The sequence below is a fragment of the Thalassophryne amazonica genome, chromosome 10 (genome assembly GCF_902500255.1).
Source record: "Thalassophryne amazonica chromosome 10, fThaAma1.1, whole genome shotgun sequence".
Lineage (NCBI taxonomy): Eukaryota > Metazoa > Chordata > Actinopteri > Batrachoidiformes > Batrachoididae > Thalassophryne > Thalassophryne amazonica.
Genome location: NC_047112.1, coordinates 65,993,892 through 66,021,249, shown reverse-complemented (window position 1 = coordinate 66,021,249; position 27,358 = coordinate 65,993,892). Strand labels below are relative to the sequence as shown.

Sequence of the window (27,358 nt, the reverse complement as noted above, 5' to 3'; positions counted from 1 at the left end):
AAACACAGGAAAATAGTGTACTGTTTTGTGTTTTGTTTTCAGCTGCAATCACCGAAGCAGTCACAAAAAGTGCAGGGTTTTTTGGGGGGGGGGTCCCCAGTGGAGAAGGTAAGAAAAGGTAAATGGGAGAGGTTGTCAGTAAGTTTTAGCGAGATTAAATGTGAATGATGATAATGGGGCTGCCCCCGGAAGTAGAATTTTTGCATCATGTGCCCTTTTATTTAACCCCTTTATTACCCACCCTCAAACAAGACTACGATGCTGCAGTGGGGTGTGCTGAGCAGAGATTTTGGATTGGTATTGGTCCAATAGTAAGTTCTTTTGGGTTTTCCCTTTTTGCTTGAGGTTGCCTCTGCAGATTTAATATGGATCTGTGTTTTGATTTGGCACAGGTTTTCCACCACATGCCCTTCCTGACACAACTCCACATTACATAGAGAAGGGTTCGGGTTGTCATGAACTGAGAATCTTCTACTTTGGAACCAAGTGCACTGACCGTTTGACCCACCATGCTGGCCAAAATTACTAGTGCAAATATTAGAAACACTCACCAGGCTGTTTAGCCAATTTAAATTTTAAACAATGCACCAAACATTACTCGTCTTATCATGTCAGCTCCATCTTTCTGAGATTTTCATGCCAGCTGTATTCATTATTCTGCTAGTGTTTATTTTTTGCAGGGCCACCGTTGAGGAGACCTACTCAAAGTCAATGAGCAAATTATCGAAGATAGCCAGCAATGGGAGTACACTGGGGTGAGTGAATAACACCACAAAATACAACTCAGGACACAAAGTGCATGTTCACCCAAAAATACTTAGTTATGTTATCACATATTGTTCTTTGTTACAGTATTATTACTACTGCTGAAATGCATTACTGTGATTACAGATGGTCATATATGGCTGTGTGTAATGAAGTACTCAGTCACATATTTATTCTATTGAACGACATCTCGGTCATAAAGCAGTAAAGCAAAGACACTCCAAAACCAATATTCTAAATATCAAATAATTTAAAAGAAAGACAGCTAAACTATAAGATAAATACATTGTTACAACTTTACACTTAAAACTGATTTATTTTGCCTGAATTATCACATGGTTTTACAAGAACATCTTATTACAGCAATTAATTGATTATTTATCTACATGCCTTGTTTTAGTCTTCATGAACTTAAATAATTACAGCATAGTTTTATTAATATTATGAGAACATGGGGTTTTTTTAACTATCGTTTGGAATCTCTATGCATGTAAACTTTAAAATGCAGTTTCAGCAGATCCATAAATTTAGTCCATTTCCCCAGTTGGTAATATAAGCCAAAACCAATAATGTAATCACCTTGTACGTCTCCACATAAAACTGATATATAACAAAGACAAACGCATTCAAATCTAGTGAACTTTGATGAGCAACAACTTTGTTTTGTTTATGTAATAACCTATGTACCTGCCTGTCACCTGCTGAACACTGCCACCTGCTGGATAGTTAGTGGATACTGTATAGAGGATGAAGTAGGAGGAGGTGTGGTTGTCAGTTTCCACACAGCAGTGTACTAATGCCAAGAAGTAAAGTTTTGCATTGTGATTATTTTACAACAGTTACATTCTAAAACTGAAATAAGAAGGTCATACCTACACACAACCTGCAGAAAGGGCTTTTGTATGGGGCCATTATTGTACCAAAAGTATTTGCAAATGTGTATTTCGAGCCCCAAATGTGTAACCAGACAAATGTGAAAAAATGTGTTTATTTAAAATTAAAAGACACAAGAATTATAATTTTAAATAAGTCATTCATGAAGTATTTTTTATTTGAATAAAAGTGACATGAATAAAAGTTATTTATGTTCCTGGTCTCTGAAACACAAAAACAAACAACGAAACACACCCTCAAAAATGTTCTTCAAGGGCCTGGCCAAGCTTAAAATGGTAGCGGTGATTGATATCATTGGTGCTTGCCTGGTGGTTAGTCTCCACACAAGTACAAATCGCTACACGCATTTACAAATGTAACGCGGCAGAACTGTAGCAACGGTCATGTGTAAGAATACAGCCAATCGAGTAACCCATTTTTCACAGACACACGGTTACACATGCATGGATTTTTTTTTTTTTTTTTTACACATTTGTGGATCTAATTACAGACACAGATTTGTTTTTTACACATTTGTGGATGTGGTCACACATTTGTTGATGTGGTTACACATTTGCGGATCGAAATACACATTTGCAAATACTTTTACTACAATAACGGCCCCATACGTTTGTATGAATTTGTCCAAAAAAAAAGATGATTGGGGTGGGGGGGCAGGAAAGTGGTCTAACAAGTGTATAATACATGGGCATATACAATCCCTGGCAAAAATTATGGAATCACCGGACTCGGAGGATGTTCATTCAGTTGTTTAATTTTCTAGAAAAAAAGCAGATCACAGACATGACACAAAACTAAAGTAATTTCAAATGGCAACTTTCTGGCTTTAAGAAACACTATAAGAAATCAGGAAAAAAAAATTGTGGCAGTCAGTAACGGTTACTTTTTTAGACCAAGCAGAGGGAAAAAAATATGGAATCACTCAATTCTGAGGAATAAATTATGGAATCACCCTGTAAATTTTCATCCCCAAAACAAACACCTGCATCAAATCAGATCTGCTTGTTAGTCTGCATCTAAAAAGGAGTGATCATACCTTGGAGAGCTGTTGCACCAAGTGGACTGACATGAATCATGGCTCCAACACGAGAGATGTCAATTGAAACAAAGGAGAGAATTATCAAACTCTTAAAAGAGGGTAAATCATCACGCAATGTTGCAAAAGATGTTGGTTGTTCACAGTCAGCTGTAAGAACTGTAAGAAACCGCCTAAAGGAAATGGGATTTACATACAGAAAAGCTAAACGAAAGCCATCATTAACACTTAAACGGAAAAAAACAAGGTTACAGTGGGCTAAGGAAAAGCAATCGTGGACTGTGGATGACTGGATAAGTCATATTCAGTGATGAATCTCGAATCTGCATTGGGCAAGGTGATGATGCTGGAACTGTTGTGTGGGCCGCCAGAAGAGGAGGTACTGCTGGCCCACCACCAGAGGGCGCCCTGCCTGAAGTGCGGGCTTCAGGCACGAGAGGGCGCTGCCGCCTACAGGAACAGCCGAGGTGACAGCTGTCACTCGTCAACGGTGACAGCTGTCACCGATCATCTGCATCTCACCCGGGATAAAAGCAGGATGACACCTCCACCACATCGCCGAGATATCGACTTCTGTGAGAGGTAATATTCTCTGCCAGCATTCAGTGTTTCAAGAGCTATTGTGTTGCAGCTGTCAACCAGAGGACCGGCATGGGTCGCGACTGTTTCGTCCTTCGTCTCGTCAGATAAGTGGTTAAACAGACGCTGCACGAGTGTGTGTTAAAGGTGGAGGTGGAATTCCCACCATTATTGTTACGGGGTGTACACACACCCACACTTGACTGTCTTTGTTCTCCGTCAGCAGTACCAGATCCGACACGCTGAGACGGTGGCCACCTGGGGACTTCGGGACTTGGTGGCTCCAGTATCCTTCGGGTTCGGTGGCGGTGGAAATCGTGTGGTTCCGGTTCATCTCTAGACGGGCATCTCCTATCATCGAGCCTGCCCACACGACACCTTCATTAATTGACTTGTATTCATTCTGTAATCTGCTGTGTGCGGTTGTGACATTCACAACAGTAAAGTGTTCTAATTTAACTCCCTCTATTGTCCGTTCATTTACGCCCCCTGTTGTGGGTCCGTGTCACTACACTTTCCCAACAGGAACTTTTGTTTGGTGCCGTTCCAATGAGATTTATAAAGATGACTGCCTGAAGAGAACCTGTAAATTTCCACATTCATTGATGATATGGGGCTGCATATCAGGTAAAGGCACTGGGGAGATGGCTGTCATTACATCATCAATAAATGCACAAGTTTACGTTGATATTTTGGACACTTTTCTTATCCCATCAATTGAAAAGATGTTTGGGGATGATGAAATCATTTTTCAAGATGATAATGCATCTTGCCATAGATTAAAAACTGTGAAAACATTCCTTGCAAAAAGACACATAGGGTCAATGTCATGGCCTGCAAATAGTCCGGATCTTAATCCAATTGAAAATCTTTGGTGGAAGTTGAAGAAAATGGTCCATGACAAGGCTCCAACCTGCAAAGCTGATCTGGCAACTGCAGTCAGAGAAAGTTGGAGCCAGATTGATGAAGAGTACTGTTTGTCACTCATTAAGTCCATGCCTCAGAGACTGCAAGCTGTTATAAAAGCCAGAGGTGGTGCAACAAAATACTAGTGATGTGTTGGAGCGTTCTTTTGTTTTTCATGATTCCATAATTTTTTCCTCAGAATTGAGTCATTCCATATTGTTTCCCTCTGCTTGGTCTAAAAAAGTAACTGTTACTGACTGCCAAAATTTTTTTTCCTGATTTCTTATAGTGTTTCTTAAAGCCAGAAAGTTGCCATTTGAAATGACTTTAGTTTTGTGTCATGTCTGTGATCTGCTTTTTTTTCTACAAAATTAAACAACTGAATGAACATCCTCCGAGGCCAGTGATTCCATAATTTTTGCCAGGGGTTGTATATGAGAGAGAGCATTTGTACATAGAAATTTACAGGTTGATATTTTGAAGTACTACTTCCTAATCATGCCTAATAGTAATCAGGACCTATTGCCTCTGATTGAAGAGTTAGAAGCTTTCAAACATTTCCTCTATCTGTTTCTATTGGGCTAAAGATTTGGACCTTGTGCTGTGACCTTGACCTTTGACTCTTGAACATAAAACATTATTGGGTCCATCCTTGGGTGGGACTAACCTAATGTACAAAACTTGGTTGAAATTCCTCTATTGATTTTTGAGATATTTTGTTAAGTGAGCGGTAAAGCCAGTAATTCACTTCACCTAAATTCATCTATTATAATAAAAATTATAGTTTGTGATCTTGCTGACAATTTGAAGCTGTGAAAACGCCATTTAAAATATCAACAAAACATCTCTGGATAGAAAAGGACTTCTGATTTGTTACAAAAAGACCCTGAAAAGTAGTTTGACCACAAATCAATAGTAAATTCTGGGACCCAAAAAAACTTTGAACTTTGCTGCTTTGTTTTGATTCATGTTGTTTGCTTGTTTTTTTTTTTTTTGTAGTACTTTTGCTCCCATGTGGGACGTGTTCAGGGTTTCTTCAGACAAACTGGCTCTCTGCCACCTTGAGCTGATGAGAAAGATGAATGATCTGATCCGGGACATCAACAAGTATGGAGATGAGCAGATCAAAGTTCATCGCAAGGTGCTTGAGCTGGAAAATATTCAATACATTGTATCTGTTTCATGGCCAATTTTCAAGCACAGTGATAATCTTTAGAAGACATCTATGTGACACCTTTTTCTGTCCGTACCTTTCAGGTGAAAGAGGAGATGGTGGGGACGGTGGAGGCGGTGCAGTCACTGCAGGTTCAGAATAGTCACCTTCAGAAGTCCAAGGAGGGTTACCACAGCAAGTGTTTGGAGCTGGACCGGCTTCGGAAGGAGGGTGCACCACAGAAAGAACTGGAGAAAGTGAATCACTACCATCTTAATTTGTTTGGCACAGATTCATGAAAATTAATTCTTTATGATTCAGTGATGTGGTTTCCTTGTGGCCTTGAGCCATAATTAAGTCAATCAGTTTATCTTTGACTAATACACAGTGGTTCCACCATCGTAAACAAGTACTGGCTTCAAACTGTTTGCAATAAACAGTTACAACCTTCAGTTTGACCTTTCAAGATCACCAAGGTCAAAGGTCATGAGATCAATACAGGTGTTATAAGACTTCATATTAATTGTAACCAGAGTCAAAAATCACACCAAGAAATATATTTTCAGACACTCTTAATAACATTTTCTATTTTGATTTGCACCTCTACATCTATACCAGGGGTATCCATCTCATTCCAGAAAGGACCTAGTGGAGTGGGTGGTTGCAAAGAAAACCTGCACCCTCTCTGCCCTTTTTGGAACAAGTTGAATACCCCTGATCTATACCATGATTTTCCAAATACAATCCCCAATTCCAATGAAGTTGGGACGTTGTGTAAAATGTAAATAAAAATAGAATACGATGATTGCAAATCCTCTTCAACCTATATTCAATTGAATACACCAGAAAGAAAAGATATTTAATGTTCAAACTGATAAACTTTATTGTTTTTGTGCAAATATTTGCTCATTTTGAAATGGATGCCTGCAACACGTTTCAAAAAAGCTGGGACAGTGGTATGTTTACCACTGTGTTGCATCACCTTTCCTTCTAGCAACACTCAATAAGCGTTTAGGAACTGAGGACACTAATTGTTGAAGCTTTGTAGGTGGAATTCTTTCCCATTTTTGCTTGATGTACAACTTCAGTTGTTCAGCAGTCTGGGATCTCAGTTGTCGTATTTTGCGCTTCATAATGCGCCACACATTTTCAATGGGCGACAGTTCTGGACTGCAAGCAGGCCAGTCTAGTACCTGCATTCTTTTACTATGACGCCATGCTGTTGTAACACGTGCAGAATGTGGCTTGGCATTGTCTTGCTGAAATAAGCAGGGACGACCCTGAAAAAGACGTTGCTTGAACGGCAGCATGCTGGTGCTCCAAATCCTGGATGTACCTTTCAGCATGGATGGTGCCATCACAGATGTGTAAGTTGCCCATGCCATGGGCACTAACACACCCCCATACCATCACAGATGCTAGCTTTTGAACTTTGCACTGGTAACATTCTAGATCAGGGGTGCCCAAGTTCGGTCCTCGAGATCTACCTGCCTGACACTTAGTTGTCTCCCTGCTCCAACACACCTGAATCCAATGAAAGGCTCATTAAAAGCCTGCAAACAAGTCTTTCATTGGATTCAGGTGTGTTGGAACAGGGAGACAATTAAGAATGTCAGGAAGGTAGATCTCGAGGACCGAACTTGGGCACCCCTGATCTGGATGGTCTTATTCCTCTTTTGTCCGGAGGACACGACGTCCATGATTTTCAAAAACAATTTGAAATGTGGACTCATCAGACCACAGCACACTTTTCCACTTTGCGTCTGTCCATTTCAAATGAGCTTGGGCCCAGAGAAGGCGGCGGTGTTTCTGGATGTTGTTGATGTATGGCTTTCGCTTTGCACAGTAGAGTTTTAACTTGCACTTGTAGATGTAGCGACGAACTGTGTTAACTGACAGTGGTTTTCTGAAGTATTCCTGAGCCCATGCGGTAAGATCCTTTACACAATGATGTCGGTTTTTAATGCAGTGCCGCCTGAGGGATCGAAGGTCACGGACATTCAGTGTTGGTTTTCGGCTTTGCCACTTATGCGTAGAAAGTTCTCCAGATTCTCTGAATCTTCTGATTATGTTATGGACTGTAGATGATGGAATCCCTAAATTTCTTGCAATTGAACATTGAGAAACATTGTTCTTAAACTGTTGGACTATTTTTTTCATGCAGTTGTTCATAAAGTGGTGATCCACACCCCATTTTTGCTTGTGAACGGCTGAGACTTTTGGGGATGCTCCTTTTATACCCAATCATGACACTCACCTGTTTTCAATTAGGTGTTCTTTGAGCATTCATCAACTTTCCCAGTCTTTTGTTGTTTTTTGAAATGTGTCAGGATCAGTGTTTGCTTAAAAACCCAGACGTGTCATTTTGGGGGGAAAAACCCAGTTTTTGGTCTGTTGTAGTTCTGTTGTTTGTATTATAAGGTTTGGAAAGAGGTGTCATTCGATTTAAAATGGCAATTCACTCTGGAGTTATTAATTCTGACCAAAATCTGCATGGCTCTTCGGAACTGTGCACTTAGTCCCACAAAACAGAGGATATTATTAGTATTATTTCCTTTACCTGATGGACAACTTCAGTTTACACACTGGCAGCTGCTCACGCCAATGGACTTGCCGCTTCTCAAAACCAGTGGAGCAGAGAAACAGCAAAGAGTGGGTCGAAGTGCTGCTTCGTTGCTTCAAGCAGACCCGCTGCAGTCTGCAGTCAACACAGAAAAGTAATCATTTTCTCAATATGCACCCGTCCCGAAATGTGCCTCGTAAAAAATGTATGCAAGCGAGCAGCGAGCAATGCAACACGATTCAACCCATCAGTTGAATTGATGCACACTGACTAAATCAGTGCACTCCTATTACGCATGTTTGTATCTAGATAACGATTTGTATCGATTAATCTCCACATGCCTAAGTCATACATGTTGATTTATATTGACCTATTTGTACAAATTGCTGCCTGTTTGTTAAATATCTTTTCAACTGGCTTTGTACAGTTCCCCTAATGCTGTACGTTTAAAATGTTTTTGATTAATATTTTGTGGTTAATGTCATGTTATTTTTTTAATCTATGACGATTTCCATTGAGTACATTTTCTTTTCTATGGTGTTTGTGATTTCCTTGATGAGTTCTCAGCAGGTGAAGTTGATCTGTTGGTTCTGAATCCACATTGGCTATCTTTTAACAAATTGTGTTTATCAATTAAATTGTTGAGCCTAACAGTGAAGAGTTTTTCTCAAATCTTCGACAATTGTGAAAGTACAGGAACGGGCCTGTAACGCATGCGCTACTGTTTATTCATAGCATTAAATCAAATCGATAAAATCATTTTAAAAATACATAAAATACATTCTAAAACATTAAGATGAATAATAAATACATAAATCCATTGTCAGTTTCTGATTATAGGAAATTGAGAACAAAAAAGGTCTTAAACCTGGTTTTAGAAACCAGTTTAAAGCGTTTCCTCACTGAATGTTGTATCGTCTTTGTGGGTCTCTGACTCACTTTGCTGTAATTCTACATTTGTGAAAGAGTCTGCAGGTAAAGGCTGTATTTGCTTTCTTTCTCTGTTCCACTAGGCGGAGCTAAAGTCTAAGAAAGCAGCCGAGTCTTTCGCGTTGTGCATCGAGAAGCACAACCGTGTAGGAGGAGAGTTTGAGCAGAAGATGAGCGAGTCGGCTCAGGTTAGCTCCGACTCCGGCTGGGTCCAGTTGACGCTTTCAACTGCTGATCCACTTTTATGTTTTCTCTTTTCATCTTCCATTCTTACCCTCATTCCTTTTTTGTTTCATGTTCAGTCCTACGTGAAGCCTTTAAAAAAACAAACACAAAGGTGGTAGTGGTGGGGGGTGCTCTTAAACACCACCTGCTGACACACGTGCACATCTGGTGCTGCTCTCATTACCTTTAATCACTGCCTCCATGCTGCTATGGTTACCACTGCTGTTTCCATGGAAGTTTCAACCAATCCTAATGAGTTTTTTGCTATTTTACATTTGAAATGATGACATGAATATCGGTTAACAATTATCTTCTGTAATAGCTTTGAAGTGGAAGTCTGTTCTTAATTAATGTGAAAGCACAACCTGCTCGAATAACATGATGAAATATGAATAGAGTAAAATAATAGATGAGAAAACAAGAGAGCAGGGTTTGGTGCAAGTTTGGTTGGGGGTTTGGTTTTGTTTTAAGTGTCATAACAGAGTTTTTTTTTTTTGTTTTTTTGTTTTTTTTTTATTTAAATTAAATTCCATTTTTATTCACCCAAGGGACACTAAAAAAATCCTGTGCCCTAAGAACACAGAGCCCAGGCCAGTACGTAGGATTTAATTAGGTCAACTAAGTAGGAAGGTGCTAGTCCATGAATAATTTTATAGGTTAATAGCAGAACCTTAAAATCTGATCTCACAGGGACAGGAAGCCAGTGCAGAGACGCCAAAATGGGTGTAATGTAGTCAGACCTTCTGCTTTCTGTCAAAAGCCTAGCAGCAGCATTTTTAACCAATTGGAGAGCCCTAATGCTGGACTGCGGTAAACCAGAAAAGAGAACATTGCAGTCGTCCAATCTAGAAGAAACAAATGCATGAATCAGGGTCTCAGCATCAGCCATAGACAGGATGAGACGAATCTTCGCTATATTTTGCAGATGGAAGAAAGCAATCCTTGTAATATCTCTAATGTGGAGGTCAAAGGACAATGTGGGATCAAAAATTACCCCAACGTTCCTAACTTTATCAGTGTAATGTATGACAAACGAGCCTAGGCTAAGCGTGAGCTGGTCAAATTGGTGCCGGTGTCTCACTGAACCAAGAACCATCATTTCAGTCTTGTCAGAGTTTAAGTGTAGGAAATTGCTAGCTATCCAGCTTTTCACTGATGCAAAGCAATCCTCTAAGGATTTTACATGGATGAGATTACCAGCAGTTACCTGCATGTATAACTGAGTATCATCTGCGTAGCGATGAAAGGTAATCCCAAAATGTTCCCAAGGGGTGCTGTATAAAGGGAGAAAAGCAGGAGGCCTAAGACGGACCCCTGTGGAACCCCAAATTTAATGTCATGAAGGTTAGAGGCAGTGTTATTGTACAAAACACAGTGAGAATGACTGGTTAGATGTTAACCATGCAAGGGCATTCCCAGTAATCCAAAAATGATTCTCCAGCCTATCGAGTAGAATACGGTGATCCACCATATCAAATGTAGCACTAAGATCTAACAGCACCAGAACCACAGTGGTGTCCGAATCCATTGCAAATAGAAGCTCATTCAGTACTTTAGTGAGAACTATCTCTGTGGAATGATATTTTCTAAATGCAGGCTGCAGCGGCTCAAAAAGATTATTCTCAGTAAGGTGGTCCACAAGCTACTGTTAAACCACTTTTACTTTTTTTTTCTAAAATTTTAGATCAAAATGTTAAATTTGATATCAGCCTATAGTTTTTCAATATCCTAGAGTCAAGATTAAAGTTCTTATTTAATCACTGCAGATTTGAAACAGTTAGGAACAGATCCAGAGGTTAATGAGAGATTTTTCAGCACAGTCGGCCAAAGAGTGGGCCACATGTCCTTAAACAGTTTTGTTGGTATAGCATCAAATAAGCAGGTTGTGCTTTTAGTAGACATAAGTTTTGTCAGCACACCAAGTGAGATACTATCAAATTCTGTAAATCTAGGTAATACCTCAGTGATGGCACCCACCTCGATAGCAGGGTATAGTGGCTGGGTTAAGGCGTGCTAGGATATGTTTAATCTAATGTTGTCTGTTTTCTTCTTGAAGTAATCTAAGAAATCTTGTGCTGTAAAAGGAGAGCGAACTACAGGTGTTTGTCGATGAATAAGTGTTGCCACCGTGTCGAACAAGAACTTTGAGTTATGCTTGTTTTTGTTTATCAAATCAGAGATATAGGCCCGCTTTGTAGGCAGTAGTGCATGCTTATAGTCTGAGATAGCCTCACGCCACATGAGGTAGAATACTTCTAATTTTGAACTATGCCATTTTTGTTCTAGACCTCTAGCCTTATGCTTGAGATCACGCAAGTAATAATTGAACCAAGGTGACTGTGTTTTGGGGGGCATGGTTTTAAAATAGGTGGAGCAATCATGTTGAGTGTAGTTTTGAGCGCTGAGTTTAAACTACTGATTGGGCATTTTCCAAAAGTGAAGCTAAGATACCAGGCAGTCTAGTTTTGAGTTCAGTTGTAGTTCAGGAGTTGATGTGTCACCGCAATGATAATTAAGGTTGTTGTTCCAGTGACATACAGTGACAAAGTAATAAGGCTGATTTTTATTCTTGTGACCTTGGCTATACATAGCATCGTGGGCAGAGCGAAGAATCAGACGTTCAAACAAACTATACTTATGACCCCCAACAGCTAATAAACTAAACCTAGATTTATAATAAGTGCAACACCCCTGCCTTGCTTTGCGGCATGAGGGACGTGACTAAATGTGTACACTGGTGGGCAGGCCTCATTTAAGGGGAGGACAGCAGTAGGTTTAAGCCAGGTTTCATATAACCCAATCATATCTAAGTGGTGATCCATAATTAGATAATTAATCAACAGTGATTTTGAGGACAGTGATCTTATGTTAATGAGACCCAGACTAAGGACCTCAGTGGAGTTGACAATTGGATTTAGGGGTGGTTCCAGAGTAGATATAAGATGTCTAGAAGTAGGTTTAGCTTTGAGACATTCCACACAGGTTGTAGGTAACAGACACAAAATATTTGATATTGTTGGAACAGCCAGCGGGCCGTCCTCAATTTCATCATCATCCAGTATAGTAATGGGTATTAAGTTTTCAAGGTATATCCCTCTATGCTTTTTATGGACACATCTGCGGAAACAGGCCACAGTCTCAACTGGATAAATTTCCCTCATTGCCACATCAACTGCATTATCACCATAATAGATTTCCTGCACTAATTTCCCCCCTAAGCTAATGGATTCTACACCCACATTCGTCATAAGCCTTGCAGGGTCTCTAATCACCTGCTCCGTGGCATGCTGTACATTCCTAACGTTACCCTCCCTGTGGAGCTCTATCTATGTTCGCAGACAAGATGGCGGCGCCTTCCCCAGTATGGTGAAGGCCGTCTGGCATCAGGAAGCCATGGCTGCCCCAAAACAAAGGCCAGTTATCAATAAAACTAAAGCCTTGCTGTCTGCAACGTTGCATTAACCACCTGTTTAATGATGTCAGCCTGCTAAACACTTCATCATTACACCGGATGGGGAGGGGACCAGAGACTATTAATCTATGTCGACACATTTTTCTGACAAGGTCACAAGTCCTCTCTATGTCCATTTTTGTGACCTCAGAGTGCTTCATTCTAATGTCATTGGTGCTGACGTGAATAACTATGTGGCTGTATCTAGTGTCATGTTCCTTTGTCTGTCTGCCCTTCTGCAACATCAGCACCCTGTGCTACGTTCACTGTCTAGTGAACACCGCACAAGAGCGTGTTCTTACAGCAGCAGCTCTGAGATGTTTCAGGAAGGCGTTAGTTTCTTTCATGAATTTGGACAGAATGTCAGATTTTTCAAGTAAACCCTAGAAGTGTACCACAGAACATCTGAGAATGCCGTTCCTAGATTTTGCTAATTGTAGGATACAAAGTTGAAAATTTCACTTCTCTAAGGAAAGCCACTGGCACTCATTCACCTGATCCAGACAGGAACAAATGAGCTATCTGAATATAAGACTGGATTAAAATAAATTCTCTTAATTTATTTCTGGTTTTACTATCTGACACACAGTGCCTCTGCTGGGTTAGGGTCATTGATGCTCGTATTGGGTTTGCTGCAGACTTTTACTTGATTGGATCTGTGGAGTTTTACATTTATTTTCAAAAACAGATCGTATCATGTTTTTGTTCATTTAGCTTTTTAAAAAGACTTTGCCAGAAAAGGAGGTCAGTCAGTTACGTCATATATCAGAACAACAGATTAGTGGAATTTAGAAAATGACTTCTGGTAACAGTTGTCTGTCTGTCTATAGAAGTTTCAGGAAATTGAAGAATCTCATCTGCAACAGATGAAACAGCTGATTAAAGGTTATTCGCATGCCATCGAGGACACCCATGTTCAGGTGGGACAGGTAGGTTCATTTTTCTAACTCAAGTGATCTGTGACCAGCATTCATTAAGTAGAAAGCTATGGTGGTGAAAAATGCCGGTGCCAAAACCTGCAGTTCCTTGAAGAAAGTTGGTCAATCCTCGGAGACGCTCATGTTAAAATGTTCAACTTTACAGCAGAAATAAACATATTATCCTCACATACACATTCTGACTTCTGCTAGAAAAATAAGAATACAGGACTCTTTTTTTCAGGCCCTGTAATTGGACTGAGTACACTTTAAATCCTTTAACGAGGATCCATTGGAGGGCAGGTCTGGTGCTAGTAACCACTGTAATTTCAGCTCCCATAGCGTATCTTGCTGCAGCTAAAAAGCTCATAGTTGGATCTCGGAATCAAGTTAACGGCCCGCCACGAGGCGAGCTGCTGTCTGTCCCAGCCCCTGTCTGAATACCCCAGCTAGGAATAATGGAATAGGACTCCGGTTCAATTTTGTGGGTTTTCTTCTCTGAACTTGGGCCCTGATTAAGAGGGATGGCAGGGAACATTCGTATTGTGCCACTAGAGGTAAAATTATTGGACAGGCGCGAGACGGATGAAAGCCAAGACCATAAACTATGCCAACTAGCTTTCCGGCGGTGTTATTCCCATGACTCGCCGGGCAGCGTCCAGGGAACCAAAGTCTTTGGTTTCTGGGGGGAGTATGGTTGCAAAGCTGAAACTTGAAGGAATTGACGGAAGGTCACCACCAGGAGTGGAGCCTGTGACTTAATTTGACTCAACGGGGGAAGCCTCACCCAGCCCAGACACAGAAAGGATTGACAGATTGATAGCTCTTTCTCGAGTCTGTGGGTGGTGGTGCATGACCATTCTTAGTGGGCCAGTGGCACTCACTTCACACCTGATGAAAACATTGGGGCACTCTTCCTCAGCCTCCTCAAACCCCAGGATTGTCTGCAGTTTGCATATCAGGCAGGTGTTGGTGTGGAGGATGTCATCCTCTACCTGGTACACTGAGTCCCCTCACACCTGGGTAAGGGAAACAGCACAGTGAGAATTCTCTTCCTGGATTTCTCAAGTGCGCTCAACACCATCCAGCCCCTTGTGCTCCAGGACAAATTGAACAGGATGCATGTGGACCCCTGCCTGGTCACTTGGATCTCCAGCTACCTCACCGACAGGCTGCAGTATATGAGGCTGAGGGACACCATGTCTGACACTGTGATCAGCAGCACCACAGCACTCCGAGGTACGGTGCTGGCCCCTATTCTCTTCACCCTGCTACAACTCTGAGCTGTGTCACATCCAGACATTCGCAGATGACACAGCCATTGTTGGATGCATCAGGGATGACAGAGAGGTGGAGTACAGGAGCCTAGTGAAGGACTTTGCTGCCTGGTGCCACACAAACAATCTACAGCTCAACACCTCAAAGACAAAGGAGCTGGTCATTGACTTTGAGAAGTCCAGACCAAGTCCGTGACCAGTTCTGATCCAGGGAGCTGAGGTGGAGGCTGTGGATTCCTGCAAGTACCTCAGGCTGTGTCTGGACAGCAAACTGGACTGAACAACCCACACCAACCACATGTACAGGAAGGGACTGAGCAGACTGTATTTTCTGAGGAGGCTGTGATCGTTTAACATCTGCAGGAAACTCCTGTTGATGTTCTACCAGTCAGTAGTAGCCAGCGTTCTCTTTTACACCATGGTGTGCTGGGGGGAAAGAAGAAGGACACATCCGGGCTGGACAAACTAATCAGGTGGACTGGCTCTGTGGTTGGCATGAAGCTGAACTCTCTGGTGACAGTGGCAGAGAAGAGAACACTGGACAAACTGCTGGACATTATGGATGATGCCAGTCACTCTCTGCACACAGTAATCAGCAACCAGAGGAGCCTCTTTAGCCACAGACTGCTCCTCCCCAAGTGCAGGACCAACAGACTGAAAAAGTCCTTGGTCCCTCAGGCCATCAGACTGTACAACTCCTCACTCAAAGGGAGGAGGAGTAACAGGAAGACAGAGGTCAGGAATGAGAGAAACAGTAGTAGCCAGTAAACCAGTATTGATCAGTATGTCTGGTATTTATATTGTATTTATATTTATATTTGCAAGCTGTTTTTCTTACTTTAACTTTTGATACTCTGTGTGCTTCTTAGCCTGTGTGCTGCTATACAGTGCTGTTGGAACCTCAATTTCCCTGAGGGAGTCTATCCAAGGGATTAGTAAAATTCTATCTAATGTAATCTAATGTTTTACTGTGCCATTTGCATTGGTTTATGGACATATTTTAAATTCTGTACTTAAAATTGAGATGTCAGTAATACTCAGCAGGAATGTATTTGTCAGATTATGTATGTGAAATGAGGAAAAGGCAGAATTGTGTATTATTTTACTGAAGGACTTTCTGTCAGATCGCTCACAGAGAGTCAGGATTGGCCCTCACGTATCCACAGCTCTCACACTCAACACCGGTTCCCCTCAAGGCTCTGTGCTGAGCCTGTTGCTCTTCACCCTCTATACCACTGACTGCACACCTATCCACACCAGCAACACCTTTATTAAGTATGTGGAAGACACCATAGTGGTAGACTGTATCACTGGAGGAGATGAGTCCGCATACAGGGATGAGGTGGAACAGCTGACGGTGTTGTGTAGAGAAAATAACCTGTTCCGGAACACATCCAAAATGAATGCGCTAATCATAGTCTTCATGAGAAACAAAACGGACATTCAGCTCATTCTCATTGGGGAGAACTGTGTGGAAAGGGTCAGGGAATTCTGTTTCCTGGGAGTCCACATACAGGAGAAACTGACCTGGGACAGAAACACCACACATTTGGTAAAGAAGTCACAGCAATGACTCCACTTTCTGAGAATGTTGTTGTTGTTCATTCGGCTGCTCCCGGTTTTGTTCGGGGTCGCCACAGTGGATACAACCAGATCCGCATTGGTAATTGGCACAAGTTTTACGCCGGATGCCCTTCCTGATGCAACTCCAGTTTTACCTGGAGAAACACACACAGCCGCTGGTGTTCCAAAGAGGTCTCCCATCCAAGTACTAACCAGATCCTGCTCTGCTTTGCTTCTGAGATCTGACGGGATCAGGCTGACACAGAGCAGACTGACTGCTACTCCACTTTCTGAGAATCCTCAGGAAAAAAATAACATAAACCAAAGAATGCTTGTGTCTTTTTAGTGCTCCAGCATGGAGAGTGTCCTCACATACTGCCTCTGTACGTGGTTTTCCAGCTGCACGCCGGCAAACAGAAAAGAGCTCCAGAAGGTTACCAGAATGGCAGGGAAGATTGGGTGCCCTCTTCCCACACTGGGGGGCCTTCATGGCTTTTACTGTCTCAGGAGAGCCAACGCCATCCTAAAGGACTCATCCCACCGTGGCCACTCTCTGAGCTACTACCATCAGACAGATGGTACAGGGCCATTAAAGCAAGTGCAGATAGATTAAAAAACAGCTTCTACCCAACTGCTATTAGAGCTTTGAATGCCACTAAAATAAAATAGCCAGGTGACATGCCACACTGAAATAAGTGCAATATTTGTTAATGTGCAGTATCCACTGCCACTGTGAAATACTCAGTTTTGTACTTACTCTTCTCATTTTTATATACAGTTGTTTTGCTAATACAACCCCAATTCCAATGAAATTAGGATGTTGTGTAAAATGTAAATAAAAACAGAATACAATGATTTGCAAATCATCTTCAACCTATATTCAATTGAATACACCACAAAGACAAGATATTTAATGTTCAAACTGATAAACTTTGTTTTTGTGCAAATATTTGCTCATTTTGAAATGGATGCCTGCAAGACATTTTAAAAAAGCTGGGACAGTGGTATGTTTACCACTGTGTTACATCGCCTTTCCTTCTAACAACACGCAATAAGCGTTTGGGAGCAGAGGACACTAATTGTTGAAGCTTTGCAGGTGGAATTCTTTCCCATTTTTGCTTGATGTACGACTTCAGTTGTTCACATTTTCAATGGGCGACAGGTCTTGACTGCAGGCAGGCCAGTCTAGTACCCACACTCTTTTACTACGAAGCCACGCTGTTGTAACAAGTGCAGAATGTGGCTTGGCATTGTCTTGCTGAAATAAACAGGGACGACTCTGAAAAACATGTTGCTTGGGCATGTGTTGCTCCAATACCTGGATGTACCTTTCAGCATGGATGGTGCCATCACAGATGTGTAAGTTGCCCATGCCATGGGCACTAACACACCCCCATACCATCACAGATGCTGGCTTTTGAACTTTGCGCTGGTAACAATCTGGATGGTCTTATTCCTCTTTTGTCCGGAGGACACGATGTCCATGATTTCTAAAAACAATTTGAAATGTGGACTCATCGGACCACAGCACACTTTTCCACTTTGTGTCTGTCCATTTCAAATAAGCTCAGGCCCAGAGAAGGCGGCAGCGTTTCTGGATGTTGTTGATGTATGGCTTTCGCTTTGCATGACAGAGTTTTGACTTGCACTTGTAGATGTAGTGACAAACTGTGTTAACTGACAGTGGTTTTTTGAAGTGTTCCTGAGCCCATGCAGTAAGATCCTTTACATAATGATGTCTGTTTTTAATGCAGTGCCGCTTGAGAGATCGAAGGTCACGGGCTTTAAGTGTTGTTTTTTGGCCTTGCCGCATATGTGTAGAAAGTTCTCCAGATTGTCTGATTCTTCTGATTATATTATGGACTGTAGATGATGGAATCCCTAAATTCCTTGCAACTGAATGTTGAGAAACATTGTTCTTAAACTGTTGGACTACTTTTTTCATGCAGTTGTTTACCAAATGGTGATCCTCGCCCCATCTTTTCTTGTGAACGGCTGAGCCTTTAGGGATGATCCTTTTATACCCAGTCATGACACTCACCTGTTTCCAATTAACCGGTTCACCTGTGGAATGTTCCAAACAGGTGTTGTTTGAGCATTCATCAACTTTCCTAGTCTTTTGTTGCCCCTGTCCCAGCTTTTTTTGAAATGTGTTACAGGCATCCATTTCAAAATGAGCAAATATTTGCAGAAAAACAAAAAAGTTTATCAGTTTGAACATTCAATCAATCAATCAAATTTTTTTTTATATAGCGCCAAATCACAACAAACAGTTGCCCCAAGGTGCTTTATATTGTAAGGCAAGGCCATACAATAATTATGTAAAACCCCAATGGTCAAAACGACCCCCTGTGAGCAAGCACTTGGCTACAGTGGGAAGGAAAAACTCCCTTTTAACAGGAAGAAACCTCCAGCAGAACCAGGCTCAGGGAGGGGCAGTCTTCTGCTGGGACTGGTTGGGGCTGAGGGAGAGAACCAGGAAAAAGACATGCTGTGGAGGGGAGCAGAGATCAATCACTAATGATTAAATGCAGAGTGGTGCATACAGAGCAAAAAGAGAAAGAAACAGTACATCATGGGAACCCTCCAGCAGTCTACGTCTATAGCAGCATAACTAAGGGATGGTTCAGGGTCCCCCGATCCAGCCCTAACTATAAGCTTTAGCAAAAAGGAAAGTTTTAAGCCTAATCTTAAAAGTAGAGAGGGTGTCTGTCTCCCTGATCTGAATTGGGAGCTGGTTCCACAGGAGAGGAGCCTGAAAGCTGAAGGCTCTGCCTCCCATTCTACTCTTACAAACCCTAGGAACTACAAGTAAGCCTGCAGTCTGAGAGCGAAGCGCTCTATTGGGGTGATATGGTACTACGAGGTCCCTAAGATAAGATGGGACCTGATTATTCAAAACCTTATAAGTAAGAAGAAGAATTTTAAATTCTATTCTAGAATTAACAGGAAGCCAATGAAGAGAGGCCAATATGGGTGAGATATGCTCTCTCCTTCTAGTCCCCGTCAGTACTCTAGCTGCAGCATTTTGAATTAACTGAAGGCTTTTTAGGGAACTTTTAGGACAACCTGATAATAATGAATTACAATAGTCCAGCCTAGAGGAAATAAATGCATGAATTAGTTTTTCAGCATCACTCTGAGACAAGACCTTTCTGATTTTAGAGATATTGCGTAAATGCAAAAAAAGCAGTCCTACATATTTGTTTAATATGCGCTTTGAATGACATATCCTGATCAAAAATGACTCCAAGATTTCTCACAGTATTACTAGAGGCCAGGGCAAAGCCATCCAGAGTAAGGATCTGGTTAGACACCATGTTTCTAAGATTTGTGGGGCCAAGTACAATAACTTCAGTTTTATCTGAGTTTAAAAGCAGGAAATTAGAGGTCATCCATGTCTTTATGTCTGTAAGACAATCCTGCAGTTTAGCTAATTGGTGTGTGTCCTCTGGCTTCATGGATAGATAAAGCTGGGTATCATCTGCGTAACAATGAAAATTTAAGCAATACCGTCTAATAATACTACCTAAGGGAAGCATGTATAAAGTGAATAAAATTGGTCCTAGCACAGAACCTTGTGGAACTCCATAATTAACGCTAGTCTGTGAAGAAGATTCCCCATGTACATGAACAAATTGTAATCTATTAGACAAATATGATTCAAACCACCGCAGCGCAGTGCCTTTAATACCTATGGCATGCTCTAATCTCTGTAATAAAATTTTATGGTCAACAGTATCAAAAGCAGCACTGAGGTCTAACAGAACAAGCACAGAGATGAGTCCACTGTCCGAGGCCATAAGAAGATCATTTGTAACCTTCACTAATGCTGTTTCTGTACTATGGTGAATTCTAAAACCTGACTGAAACTCTTCAAATAGACCATTCCTCTGCAGATGATCAGTTAGCTGTTTTACAACTACCCTTTCAAGAATTTTTGAGAGAAAAGGAAGGTTGGAGATTGGCCTATAATTAGCTAAGATAGCTGGGTCAAGTGATGGCTTTTTAAGTAATGGTTTAATTACTGCCACCTTAAAAGCCTGTGGTACATAGCCAACTAACAAAGATAGATTGATCATATTTAAGATCGAAGCATTAAATAATGGTAGGGCTTCCTTGAGCAGCCTGGTAGGAATGGGGTCTAATAAACATGTTGATGGTTTGGATGAAGTAACTAATGAAAATAACTCAGACAGAACAATCGGAGAGAATGAGTCTAACCAAATACCGGCATCACTGAAAGCAGCCAAAGATAAGGATACGTCTTTGGGATGGTTATGAGTAATTTTTTTCTCTAATAGTTAAAATTTTGTTAGCAAAGAAAGTCATGAAGTCATTACTAGTTAAAGTTAATGGAATACTCAGCTCAATAGAGCTCTGACTCTTTGTCAGCCTGGCTACAGTGCTGAAAAGAAACCTGGGGTTGTTCTTATTTTCTTCAATTAGTGATGAGTAGAAAGATGTCCTAGCTTTACGGAGGGCTTTTTTATAGAGCAACAGACTTTTTTTCCAGGCTGAGTGAAGATCTTCTAAATTAGTGAGACGCCATTTCCTCTCCAACTTACGGGTTATCTGCTTTAAGCTACGAGTTTGTGAGTTATACCACGGAGTCAGGCACTTCTGATTTAAAGCTCTCTTTTTCAGAGGAGCTACAGCATCCAAAGTTGTCTTCAATGAGGATGTAAAACTATTGACGAGATACTCTATCTCACTTACAGAGTTTAGGTAGCTATTCTGCACTGTGTTGGTATATGGCATTAGAGAACATAAAGAAGGAATCATATCCTTAAATCTAGTTACAGCGCTTTCTGAAAGACTTCTAGAGCTCAGATGCCCCTTTGTGGGCATCTGAGCTCTCACTTTGTGAGGCACTTTATTATATAGTTCAAATTCAGCTTTTTTTTTTTTTTTAAAAGGATGTTATCTAAAGTCTGTCCTTAAAGAAAAGACTATAAAATTGCAGAGAGATAAAATTTGAATATTTCTGTACGGAGCTTTGATCAGTGAATGGTTTGTTTAAAAAATGTTCACTGCACTTTTCTGAATTTGAATGATTAGCCTAAAGAAATGTTCTCTTTTTTGCTGCAGGTCCACGAAGAGTTTAAGCAGAATGTGGAAAATATTGGCATTGATAACCTCATCCAGAAATTTGCAGAGCAGAAGGGCACAGGCAAAGAGAGGCCAGGTGAGAATTATATCATGTCTTTAGTTGGGGTGTGCCAAGCCAATATTTTTTATCAGTATCAGCCAGATATTGGACTTGATTGGATGTTGGGGGGAAAAAAATCCGTTCTGATTCCTTTGGTGCATATCTGAATCATATTATTTGAGATTTATGTTTTCCTTGAGATGAGCTCGGGCCCAGAGAAGGCAGCAGCGTTTCTGGATGTTTCTGGATTTTACTCTTTGGGTTGGAATTTTGATAGATGGCTAGGTTAGCAAAGTACATCCAGACAAATGTATTTATTAACAGATTAGTTGTTTTTTAGACCGGAGAAAAGGTATTTGATTGGTATCTGTATTGGCAGATACTGAAGGTATTAGTATCGAACATGAAAAGTGGTTTTGTGTCATCCATAGTTTTTGTTACTAGTTAAATAAAAGAAACACACAACCTTGTTGCCTTAACTTAAAAAAACAAACAATAATAATAATAAAAAAACTGATTCAGAACAGTACTGTGCAGGCATTACAATTTATAGTAACAAAAACCAAAACTGAGTGAGTTCTACAGCCTTTTAATATGTATTTCTGTGTGAGTGTGCTGGAAGCTTCTTGTTTTTGTTAATCTGCTCATTTTTTGCAGCTCTGGTTGGTTTTGAGGAGTACATGACAACTTTGGCATCAGAAGGAGGGAAAAAGAGTCGTGCAAAAGCCTTCAGGATCCCTGGACTGGGCAAGAGGGACAAGGAGCCAGACTCCACGTTAGTGCACAGACATGATTTTTTTTGTTTGTTTGTTTGTTTTTGTTTTTTTTTCTCCTCTGCCATGAATTTCAGTGTGCTTAAATGCAACAAAATCAACTCTAAACAATACCTACAATATATGCTTTTATATTTGCAGGGATTCAGCTGTGACAGAGGCACTGGTGAGTATCTGATGTAGTTCAGGCACCAAAAACATAAACTCAGTTAAAAGTCTCTGACAAGTCTGTGGTTTTGCCATGAATGAACACTGAAGTGCGTGACAAATGTGTGCGGGATCCCAGTTTTTTCCATTCTCTCTGAGAAAGGTTGATGTGATAATCTGTAATTGCACTACGGAGTATTTATGTTCACATATACTTGTATTTGTGAGCTTGTACATTAGGTATTTATTTAGTGCTTTGTGTTCCACCCGGTGCATCATGCAATGGAATAAATGCAATTATCAATAAATTTGGCACACATTGGTTACTAAATTTCTCAGGCCTGGGGGTAAAAGGTCAGAATGCTTCAAATTTGCCAAAGGTCAGTGATTGAGATCAACACCTTGTCTGCTTGTTGGGCTACGACTCCCAGGTTCTGTAGCCAATTTTTTTTACCAAACTTGGTTAAGGAATTTGATTTTGAACACAATTTGGATGAAACATGGCACTAACATGTAAGTGCATTCCAGAATTGCCTTGACAAGTTCAGCCAAAGATTAATCATTCAAATGAAGGTTGTTGGGAGTCAGAGGTCAGATTTCCACAGGACAATGAATTGTCATTTACCAGGAAATACTATGCTAAACAAGGTGACCACATCCTTGTTGATGCTATAGTTATCCTACCTTGAATCTGCCAGAGTGCTTAACATCTTCCTACCCACAGGAACTATTGCCTAGTTTTGTTAAATATGAAGAATTGAAGATGTAACATTCCTGATGTGTGAAGATTATCAACTTTTACTATTTTCCTCCCATATTTCAGACAAATGTAAGTCATCGGTGGGTACAGTCTGATAAAATACTCTCTTCCTGTATGTTTACACTAGGTCTAATTGTAACTTTGCTGATTTGATCATAATTCTGTTTTGCCTTGTCTTGTTTTGCAGATGTTATTGTTGTAATATTTGACCAGACGATAGCCTGTGTGTATGTCCGTGTCATGCATGAATTATCTTATTAAATCTTGCATAAAGCACGCTTGTAGCTGCTGCATTCTGCAGTGCTGAGTTACACGCTAGAGTGACAAAGCACTTCTGTATGTCAGTTATGTGGCTGAAGTGCTGTTTGTTATCCAGCTGGTGTTTGTCTCCTCCCTCTCCATCTCCTCTGTGCATGCTTGTCTCCATTCATATAGAATTTACCCCTGGAAGTAGACGACGAGGGATTTGTCATCCGAGCCAATGGCACCCAGAATATCCTTTCTCTGCCTGGTTGTTGTGTCCTGCCTGAACTATTACTTTCTAAATAATGGTTGATGCAGCAGTTTGCAGATTGAACATCGTTTACTTTGACCTACTTTTTTGCTGTTTGTTTTTTTTTACTTCAATCCCACTTTCACACCTGTTTAACATTTGTCCCTCTCGTGCAGGACAGGTAGGAAGTAGGGTAAGGAATGCAGACCTGTGTTTGTCTTGGGCCAAGTCAAGTCTGGGAGCAGGCACCGGTGCTGCATCCACAACACCACGGAACCAAATTAGGTCCTGGAGGCCAGCCACCCATGTAGACAGTTCCAGACTGTAGTCCCTCCAGCTGTAAATGGGTACTAGCCTTGACTGGTGAAGTCACCTGCAATGGACTGGAATCCCATCCAGAGGGAATTGTAGACTCTCATCCACTTAACACTATGGTATAAGCAGCGGCGCTGTTAGGCCTCAGGACCTACCTCAGTCTTACTTCTTCTTGTCTACCTGTGTGTTAGTTAATTCAATTAATTGGTCTTTCAGTTAGGAGCACAAATGAATGTCAGTGAAATTTGGTGGAGAGGTAGAGCGTGGCCAGAGGAAGAGCTGGGTAAAATTGTTTTCTGGCTCAACATGCAGATCTTGGTTTTGAACAGTGACATTGAGTCCTTTGAGCCTAATCAAGTGGCAGACCCTGCCTTTGGTCCTTGATCTTTGATCCTGTCTTGGATCATTGATCTTTGGCCTTTGATTTGATTGCTTTGAGCTACATCCTGCCTGTCAGTTATTGGAAATAAGGTAACTGCTTCACACTGCGGAATCCGGGAATAAGCACCAATAATGGACTCACTTCTTCCTCTCCTGCTCATGGTCTTGGTGACCAGTTTATAGTGATATATCATTATACAACCCCAGTTCCAATGAAGCTGAGACATTGTGTAAAATGTAAATAAAAACAGAATACAGTTATTTGCAAATCCTCTTCAACCTACAGTAGTGTTCAGAATAATAGTGGTCTTATGTGACTAAAAAGATTAATCCAGGTTTTGAGTATATTTCTTATTGTTACATGGGAAACAAGGTACCAGTCGATTCAGTAGATTCTCACAAATCCAACAAGACCAAGCATTCATGATATGCACACACTTAAGGCTATGAAATTGGGCTATTAGTAAAAAAAAGTAGAAAGGGGGTGTTCACAATAATAGTAGCATCTGCTGTTGACGCTACAAACTCAAAACTATTACAGTGAGGAAAATAAGTATTTGAACACCCTGCAATTTTGCACGTTCTCCCACTTAGAAATCAAGAAGGGGTCTGAAATTTTCATCTTAGGTGCATGTCCACTGAGAGAGACATAATCTAAAAAAAAAAAAATCCGGAAATCACAATGTATGATTTTTTTAATAATTTATTTGGATGTTACTGCTGCAAATAAGTATTTGAACACCTACCAACCAGCAAGAATTCTGGCTCACACAGACCTGTTAATTTTTCTTTAACAAGCCCTCTTATTCTGCACTCTTTAACTGTATTAATTGCACCTGTTTGAACTTGTTACCTGTATAAAAAAATGCCTGTTCACACATTCAATCAATCACACTCCAACCTGTCCACCATAGCCAAGACCAAAGAGCTGTCTAAGGACACCAGGGACAAAACTAGACCTGCACAAGGCTGGGACTACAGGACAACAGGCAAGCAGCTTGGTAGAAGACAACAACTGTTATGATTATTTATTAGAAAGTGGAAGAAACACAAGATGACTGTCAATCTCCCTCGGTCTGGGATTCCATGCAAGATCTCACTTTGTGGAGTAAGGATGATTCTGAGAAAGCTCAAAACTACACAGGAGGACCTGGTCAATGACCTGAAGAGAGCTGGGACCACAGTCACAAAGATTACATTAGTAACACATGTTGCTGTCATGGTTTAAAATCCTGCAGGGCAGCAAGGTCCCCCTGCTGAAGCCAGCACATGTCCAGGCCCGTTTGAAGTTCACCAGTGACCATCTGGATGATCCAGAGGAGGCATGGGAGAAGGTCATGTGGTCAGATGAGACCAGAATAGAGCTTTTTGGAATCAACTCCACTTACCATGTTTAGAGGATGAGAACAACCCCAAGAAAACCATCCCAACCGTGAAGCATGGGGGTGGAAACATCATACTCTGGGGGTGCTGTTCTGCAAAGGGGACAGGACAACTGCACCGTATTGAAGGGAGGATGGATGGGGTCATGTATTGCGAGATTTTGGCAAACAACCTCCTTCCCTCAGTAAGAGCATTGAAGATGGGTCATGGCTGGGTCTTCCAGCATGACAATGACCCCAAACACACAGACAGGGCAACTAAGGAGGGGCCCCGTAAGAAGCATTTCAAGGTCCTGGAGGTGTTCAAATACTTATTTTCCTCACTGTATGTTCAGACTGCTTTTTTAGCAATCCTGTGAATCACTAAACTAGTATTTAGTTGTATAACCACAGTTTTTCATGATTCTTCACATCTGCGAGGCATTCATTTTGTTGGTTTGGAACCAAGATTTTGCTCATTTACTAGTGTGCTTGGGGTCATTGTCTTGTTGAAACAAGACAGTGACCCCAAGCAAGAAAATGTGAACAAAGGGCATGTCCTCTTCAGCATAAAAGCAGCATGAGGTCATGTTGCCTTAAGTATTTTGACATTATTTTTTCAAGTATTTTGACATATCCAAACTGATCCATGATACCTGGTATGCGATATATAGGCCCAACACCATAGTAGGAGAAACATGCCCATATCATGATGCTTGCACCACCATGCTTCACTGTCTTCACTGTGAACTGTGGCTTGAATTCAGAGTTTGGGGGTCATCTCACAAACTGTCTACGGCCCTTGGACCCAAAAAGAACAATTTTACTCTCATCAGTCCACAAAATATTCCTCCATTTCTCTTTAGGCCAGTTGATGTGTTCTTTGGCAAATTGTAACATCTTCTGCACATGTCTTTTATTTAACAGAGGGACTTTGCGGGGGATTCTTGCAAATAAATTAGCTTCACACAGGCGTCTTCTAACTGTCACAGCACTTACAGGTAACTCCAGACTGTCTTTGATCATCCTCGAGCTGATCAATGGGTGAGCCTTTGCCATTCTGGTTATTCTTCTATCCATTTTGATGATTGTTTTCCATTTTCTTCCACGCGTCTCTGGTTTTTTTGTCCATTTTAAAGCATTGGAGATCATTGTAGATGAACAGCCTATAATTTTTTGCACCTGCGTATAAGTTTTCCCCTCTTCAGTCAACTTTTTAATCAAACTACACTGTTCTTCTGAACAATGTCTTGAACGTCCGATTTTCTTCAGGCTTTCAAAGAGAAAAGCAGGTGCTGGCTTCATCCTTAAATAGAGGACACCTGATTCACACCTGTTTGTTCCAGAAAATTGACAAACTCACTGACTGAATGCCACACTACTATTATTGTGAACCAATTTCATAGCCTTAAGAGTGTGCATATTATGAATGCTTGGTCTTGTTGGATTTGTGAGAATCTACTGAATCTACTGGTATGGGGGGTGTGTTAGTGAATGGGCACTAACACACCCCCATACCATCACAAATGCTGGCTTTTGAACTTTGAGCTGGTAACAATCTGGATGGTCTTTTTCCTCTTTTGTCCAGAGGACATGACGTCTGTGATTTCCAAAAACGATTTGAAATGTGGACTCATCAGACCACAGCACACTTTTCCACTTTGCATCTGTCCATTTCAAATGAGCTCAGGCCCAGAGAAGGGGGCAATGTTTCTGG

At 41.1% G+C, this 27,358-nt stretch overlaps 1 protein-coding gene across 3 annotated transcripts in view; it reads left to right on the top strand.

Annotated features, from left to right (window-relative positions):
- fcho1 (FCH and mu domain containing endocytic adaptor 1) overlaps positions 1 to 27,358 on the top strand; it is a 202,089-nt gene that overhangs the window by 127,711 nt on the left and 47,020 nt on the right. For 2 of the 3 annotated variants that reach the window (XM_034180161.1, XM_034180162.1), the window contains 9 exons: positions 681 to 755; positions 5,180 to 5,321; positions 5,438 to 5,590; positions 8,910 to 9,014; positions 13,333 to 13,431; positions 21,351 to 21,447; positions 22,069 to 22,186; positions 22,326 to 22,350; positions 23,527 to 23,584. In XM_034180161.1, the coding sequence (XP_034036052.1) occupies positions 681 to 755; positions 5,180 to 5,321; positions 5,438 to 5,590; positions 8,910 to 9,014; positions 13,333 to 13,431; positions 21,351 to 21,447; positions 22,069 to 22,186; positions 22,326 to 22,350; positions 23,527 to 23,584 (872 nt within the window). The remainder of the gene's footprint in view (positions 1 to 680; positions 756 to 5,179; positions 5,322 to 5,437; positions 5,591 to 8,909; positions 9,015 to 13,332; positions 13,432 to 21,350; positions 21,448 to 22,068; positions 22,187 to 22,325; positions 22,351 to 23,526; positions 23,585 to 27,358) is intronic. The other variant, XM_034180163.1, reaches the window with a different exon arrangement.